We start from the raw sequence: 21,220 nt of genomic DNA on the forward strand, positions 1-21,220 counted from the left end.
TTGTCTGGTCATTAATTGCTCGTTACAGAAAATGGATGTAAGCATTCCTCGGATAATTTTGTTTCTCGCGTTGGTTGAATAGAAATGATGTATATATATGGTTGCAATGTATTTATTAAAGGCCTCCTCCGCAAAACGCAAAAGCTATTAGACTGCCGCATGGACAACGGGATCGATTTTTAGGACGATCCACAAGATGAGAATAGTGTTGGAAAGACTTGGAATAAAGTTGATTATTGCGGTAAATGCCAAACTGACCATTGGCTCTTTCGTTTGTGTTGCCATATGTCCCAACGTTGGGAGAAAGATTAGATAAGAAATTATCGCGTAGACAGGTTGTATCCAGATCACATTGAATAAAAGTAAAAATATGTGTCGCTGGACTTCAAGATGGAGCAAAGAGAAAACAGAAAAGTCAGCCATTCGAACCGCTTTGACACTGAATCGGGACTCTGTAGTCGTTCTTTCATGCGATGCAAAACAAGAGAGCAATGCTGAAATATATGGATAAGAAAGCCAAAACGAACATTTTAACCGCAATATCTCCCAAAATCATATCCTGGACCTGTGCACTATCGTAACTTACTAGTAGTATTACATGTACCTTGATTGCCCTAGCTCAGCGTTTCCTAAACTGTGTTCCGCGAGCATCTTCGAAGTGTTCCGTGGAAAAGGAATCAAAAAAACGTCTTAAATAGTCGCCATGGAAATCTATGGCAGGGCTTCCCAAACTAGAGGCCGCTAAACGAATTTTAAGGGCCGCAAAGAGAACACCAATTTTACAAAACATCAAAATCGCATATTTCGAACTGTTTACCATTATTAACGAGGACAAGGGCCGCGACGCGAGCTCAAAAGTTTGGGAAGCCCTGATCCATGGAACGTGAAGTTGTCGCCCAACTGACCGTTCAATATCGCGTCACCATCGGCTTAAATCGTACTAACTGGAGAGGGATAGTGGCATTTTCGATAATTGTCGGCCTAGCTTTTTGACTGTTAAGTTCATTATCAAGTTTACAGCAATCATTTTGGTTTTGCTATAGGCAAACGAGTAGACCTAAAGAATAAATGCAAAGGGTCAACTCTTCTTCCTCCATCTCTGCCTGGTTTTACTTTGAAATGCTGAAAAAATTACTCATTTTCGCTAAACTCTATTAAGTAGATAAATGCAGCGAAATTGCAGCAAGTACTTCTATCTCCATTGGACGTAACATTAGAGGCAAACACTACGTAATAGAGAGTAAACGACATAGAATGGTAAAATGAATTTATTGATCCGTATACACACCATTTAAATTAAGAAACAATAAAACATTAATAATAAATGCAACATGTAAAATATGCAATCCTATTTTAAGTATTTTAACACAATTCTGTTAGTTTTCGCCGCGCATTTGACAACTTTTTCTTTATCAATTTTACCCTTTTATTTTTTGGTGTTCCGCGCGGCGAGATAAAAAGTGGAGGTGTTCCGTGGCCGAAAAAGTTTGGGAAACGCTGCCCTAGCTTTACTAGGTCCTGTGTAAAGCTGGGCATTTCGAATCGAATAGTCAATTATTCGAATCGGTTCAGAGCAAAATTTTGTTTTTTTTCCTTTCCGTCAATCAATGGTCGAGGTGATTTTCTCATATTTTATCATTTGAAGCCATATTTTTTCAACGCAATCCAGACATGACTATTTTCTGTAGTGAGTTATTGATAAAACGTGTTTCTTATTGTGTGTGAACGCTCAGCAATCTGTCCGAGTGATTTATTCTATTTCTCTCAGTAATTCATTTGTTGACAGGACCAATCACAATAAAAAAATCGCATTCAATTATATATCTCAAAAGTATTCGAAATTCGATTCGAAAAAAATATTCGATTCGATTCTGAAATCATCGGGTATATATATTCAAAAATGCCCAGCCCTAGTCCTGTGGCAATGATGATTCATACGTTTTGTGCCAACGTGAATTTGAAAGCTAAATGATTCGACTCACAACCGTAGTATTCTTTAATTTAGAGTATTCTTTTTTACAGTAACTTACCGTACCTACCTACATTGCGTCACCGGTATAGAATAACTTCCTACTTCCGCGTTGCAAGATTTTGCAAAATAAAAGCGCAAATGAGACTGTACGCGGATTAAAAACGGGGTTCCCATGATTAAAATATAACACAGCGAAATTTTGGATGAAATATTAGATCTCATAGAATTCATAAAAGTAATTGGGACTTCCGGGTACAGTACCGGTAAAATTCCATACTTTAGTTATTGAAATGTGCAATTCATCTCGCTTTGTCATGTGACTTCATGAGGTATGCTTTGTTGATATGTGTAAAAAGTGCAATTCTCTTTTACTGCAATTGCTAGTGTTGTACCCGGTCCTATGGCGCGTCAATGAAACTCATTGTCGGTATTGTTGTATCTTTCGTTTGGCCCAGAAAGTCTTGTTTAATCATTGTTCGACTTTTGTTTTAGGCTGTTTTAAACTTTTTAAATTGAACTTGCTAAGCAAAATTACTGTGTGTTGCAAGTTAATTTTACAGACTCGCAACTCTTGGAAGCTGATCACGTGAGCTCGTGATGCGTATGTATAGTTAAAGAGAAATATGTCAGCCCACGTGATTTTGTTCACTGTACAAATATTGCTCCTTTTGTTTACAGCCTATATTAGAACCCATCTGACAAAGTGTAGCACATGGGTAGAATAAATAGTTTGCGAATGAGACGGGCTGTAATTCTTTTGACTTCAGATTAGTGAAGGTACAAATATCACCCAGAAAACTTTAAAATATTATTTATGACTCGGCATTGGATATCTAAATGGCTTTCGTACTAAAGGGCAGGCTACTCAGCTGACCCCTCTGAAAAATTGATGAAAACTCAAGGAGCAAAATGATTAGTTTTCGAAAGGACGAACAGTTAAAGCGATTGATAATATAGACCTGATGCTGGCACGTCTAACACTCCGAGTGAGATTATCGCCCTTGCGCGTGTGTATGTTGTTTTAAAGAATTCTATGTAGTTTTAGATTCGGCAAGTTTCTTCTACTGTTCCAGTTATTTGAATTGTTTGCTATTCCTAGCCGCAATAACAACGAATCACAAGCAAAGAATTGTATAACAGTAACTCGGATACGCGTGCTTGAGTATTTGATTTGAATGTTTGCTATTCCTAGCCGCAATAACAACGAATCACAAGCAAAGAATTGTATAACGGTAACTCGGATATGCGTACTTGAGTATTCGTAAAATGTATATATATTCAATAATTTCTCTCAAAACTATTCTTCCTACTTGCGTGTAGTAGGTAGGCCCTGTTTGACCTATATATGTGCGTTAATCTTTTTATTAAATTCCAATCCCGATTTTTTTTTGGGCATACTAATGTAATTCAAATAAACGAGGAGCATGATCACTAATTTTCAAGATTAGAAATTAGAGACGGTCGGCTGTCCTCAAATGGTCATTCTTTGTTTGAAACCGGTCATAAGATACTGGGGTTGTAACGATGCGCTCACCTTCGAATGAATGGATAAATGCCTGAGGCAAGTAATATATGTAACACAATGGACAAATTTGTTTTGGTAGTTTGGTTTGGAGGATGGTAAGGATAGGTATAAAACTATCGTTGGGGACAGTGGCGATTAGGCTGGTTAAGAATATATCGCCAATAGTTCAAGAACAGTTCTACTAGACAGCAGGGTGATCAGAATAATCGCGTTTTGTCGACAGGGAATGAATAAACAACGTGTGATAATATGAATGGATAGATATATTTATCCGATAGTCAATTTTAATCAACCATGGGCTGCAATTTTGACAAAATATTTGATTGTTGGGGGAATAACGGGATTGTAAGAAATCGGAACTTTTATGAAATCTAAGCAGGTGATGGATAAATTTTGCGATTCACTCCAAGTGATCCCACGAACAACCATGCCAAACACTTCGCATTGCAAGTCCACGTTTTATCATTATTTTTGTATTTCCGATGTTCGAAACACTTTTACATCAATTCATGGTGAAAAAATTATTCTCAACAATTTTGGAGCTTTATACTAATTGACAAACCCAACGATGAATGTTTTAAAAATTGTGAACTCGTAGTGTGTTTCTTGTGAGTGGTGATCTCGCTGCGAAATGACAAACAAAACCTTTATATACGCACAAAGGTTACGCGTGATCTGTTCAAAATATTGACTTGTTTTAACATGATAGTGAGAATGGGAATCGTGAGATGGATGTTTGTATGAGTTAAATGAGCGTAGAAATTTTACGTAAAGCGTTTCTCGTGGTTACGTGAAAGCTGTATGAGCGAGACGTTGAAGGCAGCGGTGCTTTACGAGTGGTTGTTGAACTGAATGGAAACAATTTGGTTTCCACTTTGATCCGGAGGTAAACTGATTACGTTCAAATGTTTTTCCAGTTATACTTGATAGACTAAACTTTATCGACATAATAAGACGACATCTTCTGTTGTTCCTAGTGACTATATTTAAATGAAACATGATAGGCTGGGATTAATAAGTAGTATTAGATTTCTGTACTCTTTGAACTCTTTTGTGTGCACCATTGTGTGCGGACGTATATACATGCCATTAAAGAATAATAGTCTAGTTTTAGTTGCCATGGCGATATAGTGAGGCTATTATGAATGTGTTCTGTAGTCATTTCAACGATGCTATGTATAATCGATCAGTTGACTTTTATCTGCGTGATACATATTTGCAAAGTTGATAGCATTACGTATAAACTGCTTTATCACTACATGCATAATATCAGCGTAGAACGTTGTTGAAGAGTACGAGAGCAGTCATTTTTTTATTGTGAATAGTTGTGAATGTATATTGGTACATGGTTAACGGTTTTAGGGCAATACAAAATTATCGCTGTGTGATTGAAAGGTATAAATTAATGAAACAGCCAGTTGAAGAATGTTGTGGAATGTACATTGCCAATTTTGATGGGTGCTTTACGTAGGCCTACCATATACGTCTCGGTTTAGCCGGGACAGTCCCGATTTTAGCGGGTTGTCTCAGCCGGTAGACGTAAATGTCCAGTTATGCAGTGAATGTTTTTTCAATTCGATGGTAACACAAATATTTTTTTAACAAAGGCATCCGACGTACCACTGATTTGCAACTCACTTCAGAAGTTCAGATAGAGGAAGAAATTGTTATGTCATGGTTAAGATATATATAATTATGAACCAAAATGTAAATTTAACACCCAACTAATATGTCGCTGAATCATCAAAATGTCGAAAACAAAGTGCAAGTTTTCTAATTAGATGAAGAAAAATTTTCATCATTTGGAGTTTTGGTTTTTTCTATTACAAACTATTACAGAACTAGCTCGGTTTTATATTTCTTGCAATACGAAATAGTATATTAGGAACAAACAATTATTCACTCGCTTTTCTGCGACTGGATCTTCCAGATCTATACAGCGAAGTCTATTTTGAACATAAAAAATGTTTTTGTAATTTAGAAAAAATATTTTTTACCTTAAAATTCCGTGAATAAATTCCAAATATGCCGAGTCTACAAACATTTCGAGTTATTTTCTCTGATCAAAAGACAATCTACAAACCCGGTGATACAATATCGGGGACTGTGGAAGTTTCGCTCAGCGAAGCAATGCAAATGAAAGGTATATAATATACGATATTTTTCCGTTCCATTGAATCTTTTATTTCATTATATAAAATTATAGCTTAACAATAATTTTTTGTTTTGTCTCCATTGGCTGTATATGGCATTGGCAGTGTATGTACATCACCGAAATGGCTGTATTTGTAAATTAAGTTGGCAGTATATGTATAAGACATTGGCTGTGTATGTACATCACCGAAATGGCTGTATTTGTGTATTGAGTTGGAAGTATATGTAGATTTAGTTGGCGCTATATGTATATTTTGGGATGCACATGTATATCACGATTGTTTGGTACATATACCGTGATAGATAGAATTTTTGTTGCAGTGTATAGGAAATTACATAAACGAGGTTCTTAAAATTTATACAGCAGGACGAATACCTTGTCAAATATATAATGTAGTAGGACAAGAGCTCCGAGTTGCAGAAGGACTTTTTGATTATTAATCTGTTAAACTAAATTTGGGTGGTGGCGTATTTTAAATGCTCGAACTTGGTTCCGAGCCAATGAATCGTCGCGACTTCTATATCTGTATATGAAGACCAATACCTCGGCTTCCATCATTGGGTTCAAAAAATGCTTCGACTCGAAAAATTCGACATTGGAAATGTCGAATCAGTAGAGTTTATAAGTACAAACCCGGCTTCAATTTCTATACTTGCAAAACCGACATCCACTGTTTGTGACTGCAAAGGTCACGCCTTACATGATAGCAGACGATCATCAATTATGATTGATTGCCGATATTGCAATTGAGAAATTTTTACAAGCATTCAAGTTGCAGCAAAATAAAACATTAAAACGAAATATTTTCTTCAGAATATTCTTTGTTTTTATTCACCATAGAATTAAAAGTAAAGATCACTGGCAAAGCACATGTTGGATGGCATGAATATTACGGACAAAACAATCATGTTTATCATTACAATAAGCAAGGTCTTTTCAAAGAGAAAACAATTGTGTATGGCGAAGGTACGTTTGTGAAAAATAAAAAACGTTAAGATTTTGTTTTACTTCCTGAAAGCAATTGGTTAGTAATTAAATGGAAAAGTGTTTAATAATTTGAATCTAACACAAATAAGGTATAAACTTTGTTAAAAGCAAGGTCACAGCTCTCAAATATACAGATCTGTGAGCCCTCACAACTATTAAAATCATTCCCGACTATGGGATGAAGAAACAGACCATATTATCAGTATTCAAATTTTCTACACAGGGGGTTCTAGCGCCGATGACGCAACAACTTTAGCACAAGGAAGCCATTCTTTTCCATTTAGCTTTCGTCTCCCATCACCTTTGCCGTCTTCATATGAAGGTAAGTCTAAGAAGAATACTTCGATTGGTTGATAAAAATCATTGATGTCTCTTCTCCATGTTTAAATAAAAATATTTGTGTTGAAAATAACAGACATAGAATAGCCTAGAATCTGGGCCCTAGATGGACATAAGATAGGAGTAAGATTCTACTAAATTTCGGGCTGTGAAAAACACAACATTACTCCATACATCGCAATATGTTTCACGTAGGACATTCAGATTGAGTACGAAAAATGCCAAGTCCTAATATATATAAATATATTATAGAAAATAAGGAAAATACCCAAACGAGCGGAATTTCGCTAATTTGCCCGACAGACCAGACCTCTGGCGATACTTGACTGATTTTAGAACAAGAATTGAAATTGAATTTCATTTATTGATAACTTCGCTAATATATATGACTATATATACAGATAAAATCGGGTACGTACGATACTACGCCAAAGCGAAAATTGTTAGACCGTGGAAATATGATCACAATACAAAAAGTATGTTTACATTGTTGGACATATTAGATCTCAACAAGGAACAGGACATGATGGTGAGAGTCAAAAATAAAATAAAATCCTTATATCTTATATATAGAAGTCAGTTATATATAGAACTATAGAAGTATAGTTCTGACGACAAGGCCATCTTTTTTGACCCTTTTGTGACGTTATGTGATTTCCTATGTGATGAGTATAGTGGGACATTCTTAATTGTTGCGTTGCGGCGCATCTCATCTATTCACCAGCCATTGTACAGCTTGTAGACGCTTTGTTTATTGTCTCTCTTTGAGTTGTATTGGGAAGTTGTGCCGCTGTTGTCAGTGAATTGCGTTCAGTTGTACGCGAGTTTCTATGCTTAGCAGAAAGCACGTACGTAACAAACTCGCTCGCTATTCTTTGATAACTGAATGTGAATACACAGTAATACAAATGAAAAATTGCAGCATTGAATAAGCTACTTCGATTCAAAATGTTAAGTAACCAATACTACAAAACATGTTTTTATATATATTTTATTATCTAATCAAGACTCCTCGGAGTCACTGGCAGTTATTATATTTGGTGTAGTTGGTTCAATTCCGTCTTAGCATTGTTTGATTATTTCATCTTCTTCTTATGAGGAGATTTATATTGACTGTGTAGGATAGGATTTACATATTTATCCCGGGGGAGAGGAAAGTCGATAAGATGGTTTAACCATATGGCGAACCACGGCTTCTCGTCCGGTTACCATTCCATGTTCGGTATGGGATTAGTTATAGTTATTTGTTATTGTAAGCATGGACCTGATGGTGGAGGAAGACGTAACCGAGCAGGGGTTAAGTGAACCACCCTTCGGCGGCAAGGAGTCCGGCAATCCTCTCGCACGTAACTATCCCCGCAAGGGATCCGAACCTGCGAACCCACGCAGAGTAATCAGGGGTGCGGTGGCTAGCGTATTCCTAACGCTTAGTACGATGAGCCACATCGCCGCGTTACCACAGCTATATCGGGCTATCCACCAGGGCATCTCGCCATTCAAGTCCTAAGATATATAAAACTACATGATAAACATTTTATTCTATTGAATTGTATGCGATTGGTTTGTTTATTCTCTAGGCGCCTTCATCGGGTGACGAAGAAAAATACTTGTGCTGTCTCTGTTGCAAAAGTGGTCCTATTAAAGGAAAAATTGAAACGGACAGGAAAGGATATGTTCCGGGAGAATGGATTGTTGCAACAGGTTCAGTAAAAAATAAAAGGTAAAATAAACGGACAAAAAACAGTACTCCCGAATTATGTGAACCAAGATGGCGGGCACAGGAACGTAGTATGTGTGCCAGATTAGGGTTAGGCTATAATTTTATTTCAATTTTCCCTATTTTAGTTCTATTACGAGTTCGGGAGTAATAGAACTAAAATAAGGAAAATTGGAAAAAAATTATGGTCTAACCCTAACCTGGTGCACATACTACGTTTCGATATCCGCCATCTTGGTTCACATACTTCGGGAGTACTTAAAAACAATGATTGAGCATTTATAAATTCGAAATACTATTTCACTTATGTTTCATTAAATTAAACGAGCCATTCTAACGAAAAATTTGTGTGGTCTGGAGATAAAATATTTTTATCCATCTGTTTCAAAATCTTGTTATTTCTCGTTTACCTTCCTCTTTTGCCCTTACGTCCTCCTGCATTGAATAACTGTTTATATTTGAAATGAAGTAAAAATTGATAGTGCTCCCGTAGTATGTGCACCAAGATGGCGCACAACCTAAACATAGTATGTGTGCCAGGTCAGGGTTCAGGTTGTGCGTCATCTTATTACACATACTACGGGAGCGCCGAATCGATTTATCCGTTCTTGTATCATGTAAATATCTTTATATCATTTATACGTTTTAAAGTAAAAGCAAAGTACAGCAGACATCTGTCGAGTTAATGAAGATTGTAACTTATCGTGCAAAGATGAAAACCAAAACTGAAACATACAGTATGCAGCAAGTGTTTGGATCGCATTGTAGTAAAGGAAAAACCGCCTCACTGGAAAACGTCAAACTGCAGATTCCACCCTTACCACCAACAGAAAATAAACATTGCAAAATTATTGATATAAATTATGCCGTCATGGTAAGAAATATTAGTAAATTTTAATTAGATGTACATACGTGAAATAGGCTTGCGTGTCTCTCAAAATCATCAACTTATTGGGTGTAAAGATGGTGCTCTAGAAGTATGTGCACCAAGATGGCGGACACCGAAACGTATTATGTGTGCCAGCTTAGGGTTAGGCCATAATTTTATTTCAATTTTCCCTATTTTAGTTCTATTACGAGTTAGGGAATTAGCCAAGTGACTCCCGTAATATTTGTACCTAAAATTATGGCCTAACCCTAACCCGGTACACATAATACGTTCCGGTGTCCGCCATCTTGGTGCACATATTTCTGGAGTACCGTAAAGATTGGAGTATAGTGACCCTAATGGTTGACATCTTAGCATCATTAGTCTGTGTAGAGCAAGGTCACGCTATGGGAAGTCGAGCAGTTATCGAAATAACGCGCATCACATCTCTCATCCCATATTATTGAGCAAACAGAGAAATTGCCAGAAAAATTAACTCCCGTTTTAGACTGAACTCAGTTGGAACCTAAAATTACAATCTTGAGACGGACGTGAATAGGAATATTTATTTGAGCATCGAAGTATACGCCTAACTTCTATAAATTGAAATACGCCTGTTGTTTTTAGGTGCATGGCCATCTCCGCACATGTGCTATCGATCTCCGTGGATATGCACCTATTGTCATCGGCACAGTTCCACTCCAAAGTCTACCTATGTACTCTGGTACAAACGACGGCGTTCAAAAGCGAACCGAATCGCCCCAACCCGTAGCTTATCCGTCACTTTCTGACCCTGATTCAACCGTGATACAAAATCCGACGACAGTTTCTGCTGAAACGGCCTATGGATTACAAGGTATCTAAAATTACTGAAATAAAAAAATAGTTATTTTGTTTTTGAAACAAAGAAATTGCACTGCAATTCTGACTAATCTGCTACGTTTTTCCAAAAGCGTGCTTCTACCATTTGCTAAGATTTTATCTTTTTTAGTTCCTCCGCCCCCATCTTACGTGGCAGCAACAGAAGGGAGTTTTACTGTTGTGGATGACGAATACACAAGAGGAGATAAGACATACACTCCTCAGTATACATTTTACGATTGGAGTCAATCTGCATTTACTTATAAATAAAGAATATGTTCTGTGTATAAAAAACTTTTTCAGATGAAATTTATATATTTGTAACGTTCTTGTACCATTTTTTGAATAAATTATAGCAAACTAACTTCCAAATGTGTGTGTCCATGTTTATTAGAAACTGACTCTCGTATTTTGCTGCTGTATTCAATATCTTCTATGGTCAATACCTGGTTACTGTAGCAGCAAATATTATTTTGACTGGAATGTTACGCACCGCTTGACGTGAAATAATTTGACAGGTAACGCTTCGACTTTAAAGCTGAAAGAAATAAGGATCTGTAGGTGCCAGCACTAGATCTCGGTATACAGCTTCTCCGTAACAAGCGAAGCGCGTCTGGGGTTACTCATTTTTACGCTATTTTACGCGGATCATGTGATGGCTCTCTTTAGTGACGTATAATGCACGGCGTTACTATTGGTGGAGGTGTTTTGTACCGCAGCAGATTTACAATGTGACCGGATTGATAGTCCAGTGACAAGCGATTTTAAACGGAGTTTTCCCAGGGCGTTATTTTTATTACACAAAGTGGCACATCATACTAAAATTTAGATCCAGAATCCAAATAGGATTTACACGATTATGTTATTGTCGCACTACTTGATTCTGTTTACCTAGATTAGTTTGAGTTGTTGTCCCCCATATTGCTATTTAATTCATGTCGTTCGAACCTTGTGCTAATCAGGTTATCTTCACATTGCCCGTGATAAGCAGAATAAACGAAACAGATAAAAAATTGAACGTACGATTCTGGTTTAAATTACAATGTAGGTTTTGTATGATTTCTTTGTATGATTATTTGTTTGTAGAACGCCATGACAAAGTTGTCTTTTTGTCTGAACAATGCAACAAAAACTACTTAACTACAAATATGTTCCATAAAACAAAACGACGAGTTGCAGAATTTTCTTAGTCGTCACACACTCAGTTTGCCCAACAATTCATTCGTAACAAAAGGAGTAGAGCCACGCATCACTAAACTTTGCGTAAAATTTCTTCAGTAAGCTGTATGTGGCGGTCACTAGGCCAACTAGTGTTTACGTCGACGAAGAGTGTCATAGAATAGCAAAATTCATAATAATTTCGGTCGCACTTCTGCATTAAAGCCACTTCCGTGTTTGAGGTATTAACTGCGAATAACATTTCGTGAATCAGGCAAATCAGACCGGTATAACAAAACAGTAGGCAGTATCGACGTGGTCCACTTACATAAATAAGAGAGGTCTGAGAAAGGCATACAGATATATGTGAGCCATAGGTTTAAGTTACGTTAAAAATAATTCGTTTTGTTTTCATAGCTGAATTATACCAAATTATATTCAGTCATAGCTATTTTAAGCAGTTACATGCGGCCCCACGTTATAGCATAGCGTATCAGAGAGCGGATATCAGAGGTTAGAAAGGATTGGATTTACATGTTTATCCCGAGGGAGAGGAAATCCGATAACACGGCTCAACCATATGGCGAACCCCGGCCTCTCGTCCGGTTATCAGTCCATGTCGTGTATGGGATTAGTTAGCCGGTTATTTGTTTTCGGAAGCATGGACTTGATGGTGGAGGAAGCCGTAACCGACCAGCGGTTATGTGAACCATCCTACGATTAGGTTTGTTTTATCAGATATCTTTTTAAAATGTGCATTTAACAATGTACATTGAAGAACGAATTATATGTTTAGAATTCACATATTTCTGCATTTCACTGCCTCTTAGGCCATAGCACCACAACGAACTTCATTAAATTAAAAGCATCTCAACAGACGATATATTGGGGCCAAATAGGAGAAACACTAGAACCCAAATGGGTATTGTATTCTATTGTTTCCGCGATTCTTTTTTTTGTAATGTGATATCTTAGATGGGCTGAAATTCGCTAACCGTCTTTACATTTCAATGATAAATACAGTGAAAGAATGATGTATGTCCGCGGTATTTTCTGTTGGCATGGAGCCGAGAAAAGCACGAGAATTCTCAGCCGATATCAACAGCATGGAGTAACAAAATGCGCTTTCCTGTGACGTCTTTTAATGCAGTTTGTTAAGGGAATGAGGAGCTTGCGGCGCCGTAAAAAAATTAAAAACATGTATTTTAAAACAATTTTTCGATAATATAAAACTGAAAGAATCAGTTCATCTTGGTATAAGTCAGAGAATTAGAAGACTAAAGGATTCCCAGGGCGAATGTGAGCAAAATTATAACTCAAATCGTCTTGTAGTCGGTATAGTACACGAGGAGAAAAGTCTGTATTCCCTATAATACAGGTCCCCTACTTTTTAGTCGATATTTTTGAGAGCAAATATTTATAAACGTTATTATATTATACCTTCAATTATGCCATCGTTACAAGACTTCAACGTTACGTTTGACGATAATAAGTCGATATTCAGTCCCGGAGAGACATTGGAAGGGAAGATTGAAATTACTCTTACTGAATCAATGGAAATGAAAGGTGAGTAATATCGTTCCAAACAAAAGATTTGGACAATCAAACCATCATAGATCTATATCCATTTGCACTGGTTTCGGTACTCCCGTAGTATGTGAACCAAGATGGCGGACACCGGAACGTAGAATGTGTACCAGGTTAGAGTTAGGCCATATGTTCAGGTACAAATAGTACGGGAATCACTTGGCTAGTCCCCGAACTCATAATAGAACTAAAATAAGGAAAATTGGAATAAAATTACGGCTTAACCCCCGATCTGGTACACATACTACGTTCCGGTGTCCACCATCATGGTTCACATACTACGGGAGTACCCTGGTTTCAGTCGAAAAGGTAGATTTTCTATTTCTTTCGAATTACCTATGCATGGTAAGACGGTTGTATCTAACAGCATATACGTCAGTATGAAAATAAATTGCCCTAATCCTAGTTTTTACGCAAAATCTCGACTATAAAATAATCGAAAAGTTTGACATCCCTCGATGATGTGAAAAGTTTTAAGTTCTTTTTTAATATGATTTAAATAGTGGCGCTGGCATTGGTGAATATGCCTCGCCTTTTATCTATTGACTACATTATCTATTTGGTAAACACAAATTTATCTGTAGGTGACTGGGAAAATAGTGAAAATTGAAACAAAACAATCCGCTTAACTCGACAAAGCTTCACAGTATGTATTAGATATTTTGGGCATTTTGAGTTACACTTGTATGCTTTACATTTTTCGATTTTGGTGGCAATTTCAAAAATGCAAGTTTAAAAATGATGCCCTAGCGATTGGTCAATACAATCAATACATTAAAAAATACCGTATTTCTCCGTGTATAACACGCACTTCCGGTTCCGGATTTCATCTCCAAAATTAGTGGGTGCGTATTATACATTGGTATAGAAAAAATCTTGATCGATATTTCACACGCAACTGCCGAATACTTATCACATGTTTCCTTGCCGTCTTATTTCTATTATTTTATGTTATAACCAGTTATAAGCGTTATAACCAGATCATGCTTGCTGCAGTAGAATCACACCCACAGAATGGACTGCATCTATTTCAATTACCAGTGTATATAAGTGATAAGAACAGCAGTCTGTATCATAGTTTAATTGTTGTGTCGTCCAGTCTGGCGTCTCTCATTTACAGTAAAACTGAATGTTCCTAAATCATTTTGTCTCATTCTGATTTGCGGCCAATCGGCAAACCTAACGTCACAAATTTTTTTTCCTAGCCATTTTCAAAATGCTCTAAGATAGGTAACAGCACGATAGTTCAAAGCGGGGTAACATCACTCCGAGATTGACAGACAACAGGCCTGTCGACCTCATAAACATTTGAAACATATTATTAAATCAAAGTGAAACTTTCTAGGCTAGCTTCTCGAAAATACCAAACGCGGTCGACGCAAGTGACCGAATTCGACCGTGCGTATTATGCATGAACCTTGGTATTTTCATACAATCCACTTCCTAAAAGAGCCCTGCGTATTATACATGGGTGCGTATTATACGCGAAGCAATACGGTAATGACTATAAAAGCTAAAAATCATAAGAGATAACTGATAGAACAGGCATGGATAAAAAACACGACGTTCGGAAATGCAATTTTCTAATTTAATTGAAATCAGGATAAATTTTCAGAAATACGAGTGAAAGTTACTGGAAAGGCGCACGTTGGTTGGCATGAGCAACACGGAAAAGTTCATGTTTATCACTATAACAACCAGGATTTAATGGAGCAGAACATCACGGTTTACGGAGTAGGTGCGTTTTTAGGAAATTATATAACTGTTTATAATTCAAGCTTTGTTATGAATAATATGAATCTGCCGTTGAAATAAAACGCTTACAGCTCGCAGTGATTAGATATTGTTTATCAAATCATTGCATTAAATGTGTGTGGTGCCAAATTTCGAATCAATACGGAGTGAATAGAATAGACAATTTTATATATTTTTTCTTATTTTTCTTGTCAAAGGGTTTGGCAATTCATGTTTTGTCTGATAGATACAACAATACTTCTTTGTCATTTACGAATACAAGGTGGAAGCTAATGCAATATATATATAAATCATAAAAGACGTCATCTGAACGGATCGTTGACTATTGTATTTTACAGGAACTGCAGAGAATATGACCCTGTCAGTAGGATCGCACAGTTTTCCGTTCAGTTGCACCTTGCCAGCGCCGTTGCCGTCATCATACGAAGGTACAAGTTTACCCAATTCTAAGATAAGCTTTTAAAACACCACTTCGATTTCAGAATACTAATACTATTCGACGCCGAACTTCCCTTGAAACTATTAGAGTCAGTTTAAAATTATAGACCAGATTTTTCACCAAATTAAAATAATTAACTGCTGAATAATTTAAACGGATTACTTGATTTTATTTAATTTAGTAATTGATGTTGTTTTTCAGACAAAATAGGGTACATACGATACTATGTCAAAGCAACAATAGTTAGGCCGTGGAAATTTGATCACAATACGAAAAGTATGATAACAATATTAGACATTCTGGATCTTAACAAAGAGCAGAACATGATGGTAAAATGGCAATGCAAGCTTCTCTTATATTTTGAACACTAATCCTAATATATATGTCGTCAAATGAGAAATCCAGATATGCATACTTACATAATATGTATTTAATATATTTTATATTCTATAAATTGTAAAGTTCCTAACGCGAGTCCAATATGAAAGTATAACCATATTATTCATAATTTATTGGGACCTCCTGAAGTATGCGCACCAAGATGGCGCTCAACCTGAACTCAGGTTGTGTACTGGGTTAGGGTTCAGGTTATGCGACATCTTGGTGCGCATACTTCAGGAGGTCCATTTATTGAGTACGATGCACCTATTAAGATGACTTAAATTTGAGTCTTCAATTAAATGATTCTTTCCTAGGCGTAGAGAGGGGGCAATTATTGAGCAATTCTCAGATAACCCGATGTTTTCCTGGCGTACTTCGCGCTCATACAGCTCGGATAACTATGGCAGCGGAGTAACTTTATGGAGATATTATTCAACACATTGCAAAATAATAGTGACTGCTATTTAGAGCAGGGGTGTGCAAAGTGCGACCCGCGGGCCAAATGCGGCCCGCAAGAAAAAATTGTGCGGCCCGCGGAAAAATGCCAATTTTGAAAGGTGCGCGGCCAGCTAAACTAGTTTTGAAATTTGGTTGAATCTGGTTTCCTTTGCGTTGCAAAGCTTTTATTCAAGTTCAATTTATTATCCATGTCTACGACTTACAGCGTCCTGACAGCGAGGCGAACAACGCGATTCTCAAAGTTGTCCCTTGCTGAGCAGCAAATAATTTAAGAAAAATGCGGAGCAGACGCTAATGAATTTGTAAGAACGATTAATTGAAGATTAGGTAACTGGAAAGCAGTTTAAAAAAATTATCAATATATAGATACAAAGGCTAAATGAGTTTTGGTTCCAACCTATCAATTGATTTTATTTAAATCTAGTCCAGAATAAGATTTAACAGAAAATTACTTGGAAATGATTCTTACCGAAAACACCAAGATAACTTTCCACATTTTCAAAAAAGTCATGGCTTCAAATATGCACTTTTCGGTAACATATTTATTTCTAAAATGAGCTATTCTCTACCTGCCACTAATAGAAAGCCTATGTTAAATGACGGTGCAGCCCGCGGTTTCACTTAGTTATTGGTATTTGGCCCGCTCGCGAAAAAGGTTGCAACACCCCTGATTTAGAGTGTTCGGAGCGAGTAAGCGTCATATTACGTCATTTAAATCCCCCCATTTTTTCAAAATTTTGGGCTGACTACCGATCTTGGGCCCTCCTCCTATGCTTTTCTTTGTTGTGCCGTTGCAAGCTATGTGATTTGTTCTGTTAATATTCATCATTATAAACTAACCCTATTTCTATCACGATTGTCAGGCACCTTCTTCTGGTAAAGAAAACAAATATCTGTGCTGTCTTTGCTGTAAAAGTGGACCAATTCAAGGTGAAATTACTACGGACCGAACTGGTTATGTTCCTGGCGAATGGGTCATCGTGAATGTAAAAGTAAATAACAAGAGGTAAACCCATTTAGAGTGTCTTTTGTTGGTTGAGTACGAAGTTTATTCCTTTCTCTTGTTAGGTTAATAAGTTCAACTGTAACTGTAACTTTACGTTTTATCAGCGGAAGCAAGGTGCAGAAAACATCCATTGAAATAATGAAAATCGTCAAATATCGTGCAAAAATGAAGTCAAAAACAGTTAAATACAGCATGCAGCAAGTATTTGGTTCTCATTGCGACTCAAAAAAATCAACATCTTTTGACAACATTAAAATTCAGATTCCGGCTCTTCCACCAACAGAAAATACACATTGCAAGATTATCGATATCAACTATGCTGTTATGGTACGTACAAACAAACATTTATGGGTACTCCTGTAGTATGTTAATCAAGATGGCGGACACCGGAACATAGTATGTGTACCAGGTTAGGGTCAGGCCATAATTTCAGGTACAAATACTACGGGAAAATACACTTGGCTAGTCCCCGTAATAGAACTGAAATAAGGAAAATTGAAATAAAATTATGACCTAACCCTAACCTGGTACACATATACGTTACGGTGTCCGCCATCTTGGTTCACATACTACAGGAGTACACATTTATGACATCTACCTTTTTGTCAAACTCGCGGAGAATAGCGAGTCACAATGCCTATGCCCTACCAGGCGTCTAATTTCAAATTTTTGTCGTATATGTGGTAACTTCGGCATCCTACATCAAAATCGTATCCGTTTCATAACGAATGTCGCCTTTCTCCTAGCATGGATACCATTTGGGCTTTCTGTATCTTATGATCGTTTTGCAACCGACTTGAACTAGGCCTTTGTTCCTAACTGATTCTTCGGTCAGTATTGTATGCGATATTAAAAATGGGAGAGGACTAATGAGTTAGGGTATAGGGTTAAGAGCGAACACTCAGAGGTTTAAATCACAATTCTATTTACTAAGCTGTTCAAGCGAAAAACGGAACACGTATTTTGTTATGCAGATTCATGGGCATTTGCGCTTGTGTGCAATCGATTTACGTGGTATGGCGCCCATTGTAATTGGTTCTGTTCCAATCCGTAGTCTTCCCATGTATTCTGGTCAACAAGATCCTCAAGTACAGCCTGCACCATCCGCATATCCTTCTTTACCTGATTCCTCAGCAACAGTGATAGAAAACACGACAGCAAGTTCATATGCTACTACAACGACTTCAGTTCTGCCTACGTCATTTGGATTTCAAGGTATATTCGGGACCATTTCTGTCATAATTAGTAATTTTAGTACGGGTTATTCACTAAAAAGAGACACGTGAATTTTACTGCTGTGTTCCAATAATAGATAATCATTTGATAGGACTCAAAAACGGCGTTGATAGGAAATATTTGCCTTGTCAACAATGCTCCTAATTATATATTATCAATCATCGAATACCATATTCCGAAATATAGTGGCAAAAACTAATGGGAGAAAGAGGTGTTTTTAGTTTAAAAAAATCCTGTAAATCTAATCACTTAAGTAGAGTCTTTTGGAGAGCTGCAAAGCACTTTCATTTCAATAACTTCATACCCAACATTTCGGCTCCTCAGAAGTGTATGTATCAATATGGAGGTAACTTAATTTGTTCGCCTACTTTACATCGAGTTGTGTAAACGTATGGAAGCGTATGGACAGGGGGTATATTCACTTGGCTAACACAGACAGCCCCCAAAATCATGATGGAACTAAAAAAAGGAAAATCGGAACAAATTAAGGCATAGCCCTAACCTGGTACACATACTAAGGGAGTACCGACATTTCTATTTAATGCATGGAATATAATGCCACTTGCTAGAAAAGTAGAAGCTCCCGAAGTATGTGCACCAAAATGGCGCACACCCTGAACAGAGTATGTATAGTTGTATACCATGTCAGGGTTCAGGCTGTGCGCCATCTTGATGCACATACTTCGGGAGCGCCGAAAAGTGAACGAGAATCTGAGGATTTCTGTATAATAAATCTGAGGATTAACGAGCAATATCAGGAAGATCAACTATTATGAATTTGCTTCGATTGTTATTAACATAAAACGTACCGAGTATATCAATTTTGATAATTTCATTGTCTTATAGTTCCTCCTCCCTCTTACATGGATGCGACTGAAGGGAACTTCGACGTTAAAGATGATAAATATACCAGAGGAGACACAACGTATACGCCCAAATATACCTTCTATGACTGGAACCAAACAGCTTTTACTTATAATAAATAAGTAATTAAAACTTGGTTTTATTCAATCAGTCAAACTAGCCTTAGCCTGAACTTAGCCTATTGTGTTGTTGTGAATGTTAGCGGTTTGATAATAATTTAGACGCTGGGCACTAATGATGTAATTATCTATGCTTTTTGCACAAAGCTCGTTAATCTGTTAAAGTAGGCTGTATTTATTTTTGATAAATTTTCTATAGTACATCACTTCGCGGTCAAATCGAAATGAATATTTCACGGCGAGCGTATTTTGCGTTCAAAAGTACGATCGACTCGACTGCTGTCTGCAAACATAAGCGACAATATATTATTCATCATTCGGTATATTATAATCAACCAGTGGCAGGTATTACATTGCAAGCTGTTCACATTTAACTACATTCTACCCACAGTTACCTCATTTTTTGTGTTGTTTTCATTTTTTATACATATTATATACAAAAATATTACATGTTTTTAATAAGAAATATTATTCTATAAATAACTAATAAATATATTAATACCAGCCATCGAGTACCGGGTTATGAGCAGGGCAAATCTCAGAAATTAATAAAATTTATGTCTGGCTTTATTACATATTTAGAAGTGGTGTTTCTAGGACGCTTATCGTTTGAATGCTGCCTGGGCGAAGGTATAATCGAAAGGTCAATAAATAACAATCTAGTAGGCTGCAACCAGTAGTGGGATTCAGCCGGTTCGCACCGGTTCTATAGAATCGTCTTACGGAATTTTATGCGAATCAGCGAACCGGTTAGCATTACATGACTTTTTGTAACAGAACCGCCTGGAAAATCGACATTTGTATGATGGAACCGGCTGACAAAAAATTTGATTCCCACCACTGGCTGCAACTTACATTCACAAATCGACTATTTATTGTAAAGATGAGTATATAATTTTCCCAATGTCCGTTTTGAGATCATTTCGTTTTAAAAAGATCACTTATTTTTTGTCCATCACGTTGTGCAAAGGGGCTTTCAAATGAAATTTGTTTTTTTAATGCTGGATAATTCCTAGAATAGACTTTTGAAGTGATGCACCGACCGAGGAGGTCTCAGTACCTGGGATATATTAGACGTAAGTCGTAGACTTCGAAATGAAATCACTATATCTTCGATGCATGACGATAATAATATTGTATATGGTGAAATCGGCTACTAATAGGTAATATATGTGAAGTAACAATGTTCACCTTATTTGGATAAATATACGTCGCAAAATTTGATTTTTGTTAATCGTAACCAAGGATTAAAGCGTATTATCCGATGAAAACTGAATGCTGATAATAAAACATATTTGACAATGCAACGTTAGCACGTATAAGGTTACAATTGAAAAGCAGACCATCAGAGCGATTATGTTTGGTCATCACTTCTAAACATAATCTAATCGACTTTTCCTATCTATAAAAGAAGTTTATTCTTCCAACCAGTAAAAATCAATTGCAAACGAAAAACACAAACACGAAAATTTACTTTAGCAGAGTAGCTGCGGGAAACTGGAACAGATATTTTAATACAATTTTCAAATTTACATATCATTTACATATTACTAGGCTTGTCAATGGAAATGGGACATTGTTCCTCAAATTATGCTGAAGCTATTTTATCTAGTATGAATCCTATGTGAAACTCACTAGTCACTACTCATCCGAAACTCTATCAATGTTTTTTGAATACAAGAGAGCTACGTCCAAATATATGGACACGTCTGTTCGCAGTACAGTACGGTTTACCGTACCGTCAGATCACAGTCTACAAATATATTCACACCAAGCGAAGCAGTACAGTAGG

The 21,220-nt window shown here is 36.8% G+C and overlaps 2 protein-coding genes across 2 annotated transcripts; both read left to right on the forward strand.

The window, feature by feature from the left end:
• The first annotated feature begins 5,450 nt into the window (after positions 1-5,450).
• Positions 5,451-10,809, forward strand: LOC120331398 (arrestin domain-containing protein 3-like). Its single transcript, XM_039398468.2, has 8 exons — positions 5,451-5,640; positions 6,493-6,618; positions 6,863-6,961; positions 7,380-7,507; positions 8,556-8,698; positions 9,347-9,569; positions 10,191-10,419; positions 10,555-10,809. The coding sequence occupies exons 1-8, from the start codon at positions 5,523-5,525 to the stop codon at positions 10,692-10,694; spliced, it is 1,206 nt and encodes a 401-aa protein (XP_039254402.2). The 5' UTR covers positions 5,451-5,522; the 3' UTR covers positions 10,695-10,809.
• A 346-nt stretch (positions 10,810-11,155) lies between these two features.
• LOC144424592 (arrestin domain-containing protein 17-like) lies at positions 11,156-19,934 on the forward strand. Its single transcript, XM_078114022.1, has 8 exons — positions 11,156-13,148; positions 14,785-14,907; positions 15,263-15,352; positions 15,565-15,692; positions 17,067-17,209; positions 17,314-17,536; positions 18,184-18,424; positions 19,292-19,934. The coding sequence occupies exons 1-8, from the start codon at positions 13,031-13,033 to the stop codon at positions 19,429-19,431; spliced, it is 1,206 nt and encodes a 401-aa protein (XP_077970148.1). The 5' UTR covers positions 11,156-13,030; the 3' UTR covers positions 19,432-19,934.
• The last annotated feature ends 1,286 nt before the right edge of the window (positions 19,935-21,220 follow it).

The sequence above is a fragment of the Styela clava genome, chromosome 6 (genome assembly GCF_964204865.1).
Source record: "Styela clava chromosome 6, kaStyClav1.hap1.2, whole genome shotgun sequence".
NCBI lineage: Eukaryota > Metazoa > Chordata > Ascidiacea > Stolidobranchia > Styelidae > Styela > Styela clava.

What these genes read in the sequence shown, in the direction of transcription:
- LOC120331398 (XM_039398468.2), top strand. Translation starts at nt 5,523, where the DNA reads ATGCCGAGTCTACAAACATTTCGAGTTATTTTCTCTGATCAAAAGACA. An exon ending in AACAATTGTGTATGGCGAAG is followed by an intron (nt 6,619 to 6,862) that starts GTACGTTTGTGA and finishes TTTTCTACACAG; the next exon opens with GGGGTTCTAGCGCCGATGAC. An exon ending in TTTGCCGTCTTCATATGAAG is followed by an intron (nt 6,962 to 7,379) that starts GTAAGTCTAAGA and finishes CTATATATACAG; the next exon opens with ATAAAATCGGGTACGTACGA.
- LOC144424592 (XM_078114022.1), top strand. Translation starts at nt 13,031, where the DNA reads ATGCCATCGTTACAAGACTTCAACGTTACGTTTGACGATAATAAGTCG. An exon ending in ACAAAGAGCAGAACATGATG is followed by an intron (nt 15,693 to 17,066) that starts GTAAAATGGCAA and finishes CACGATTGTCAG; the next exon opens with GCACCTTCTTCTGGTAAAGA. An exon ending in TACGTCATTTGGATTTCAAG is followed by an intron (nt 18,425 to 19,291) that starts GTATATTCGGGA and finishes ATTGTCTTATAG; the next exon opens with TTCCTCCTCCCTCTTACATG.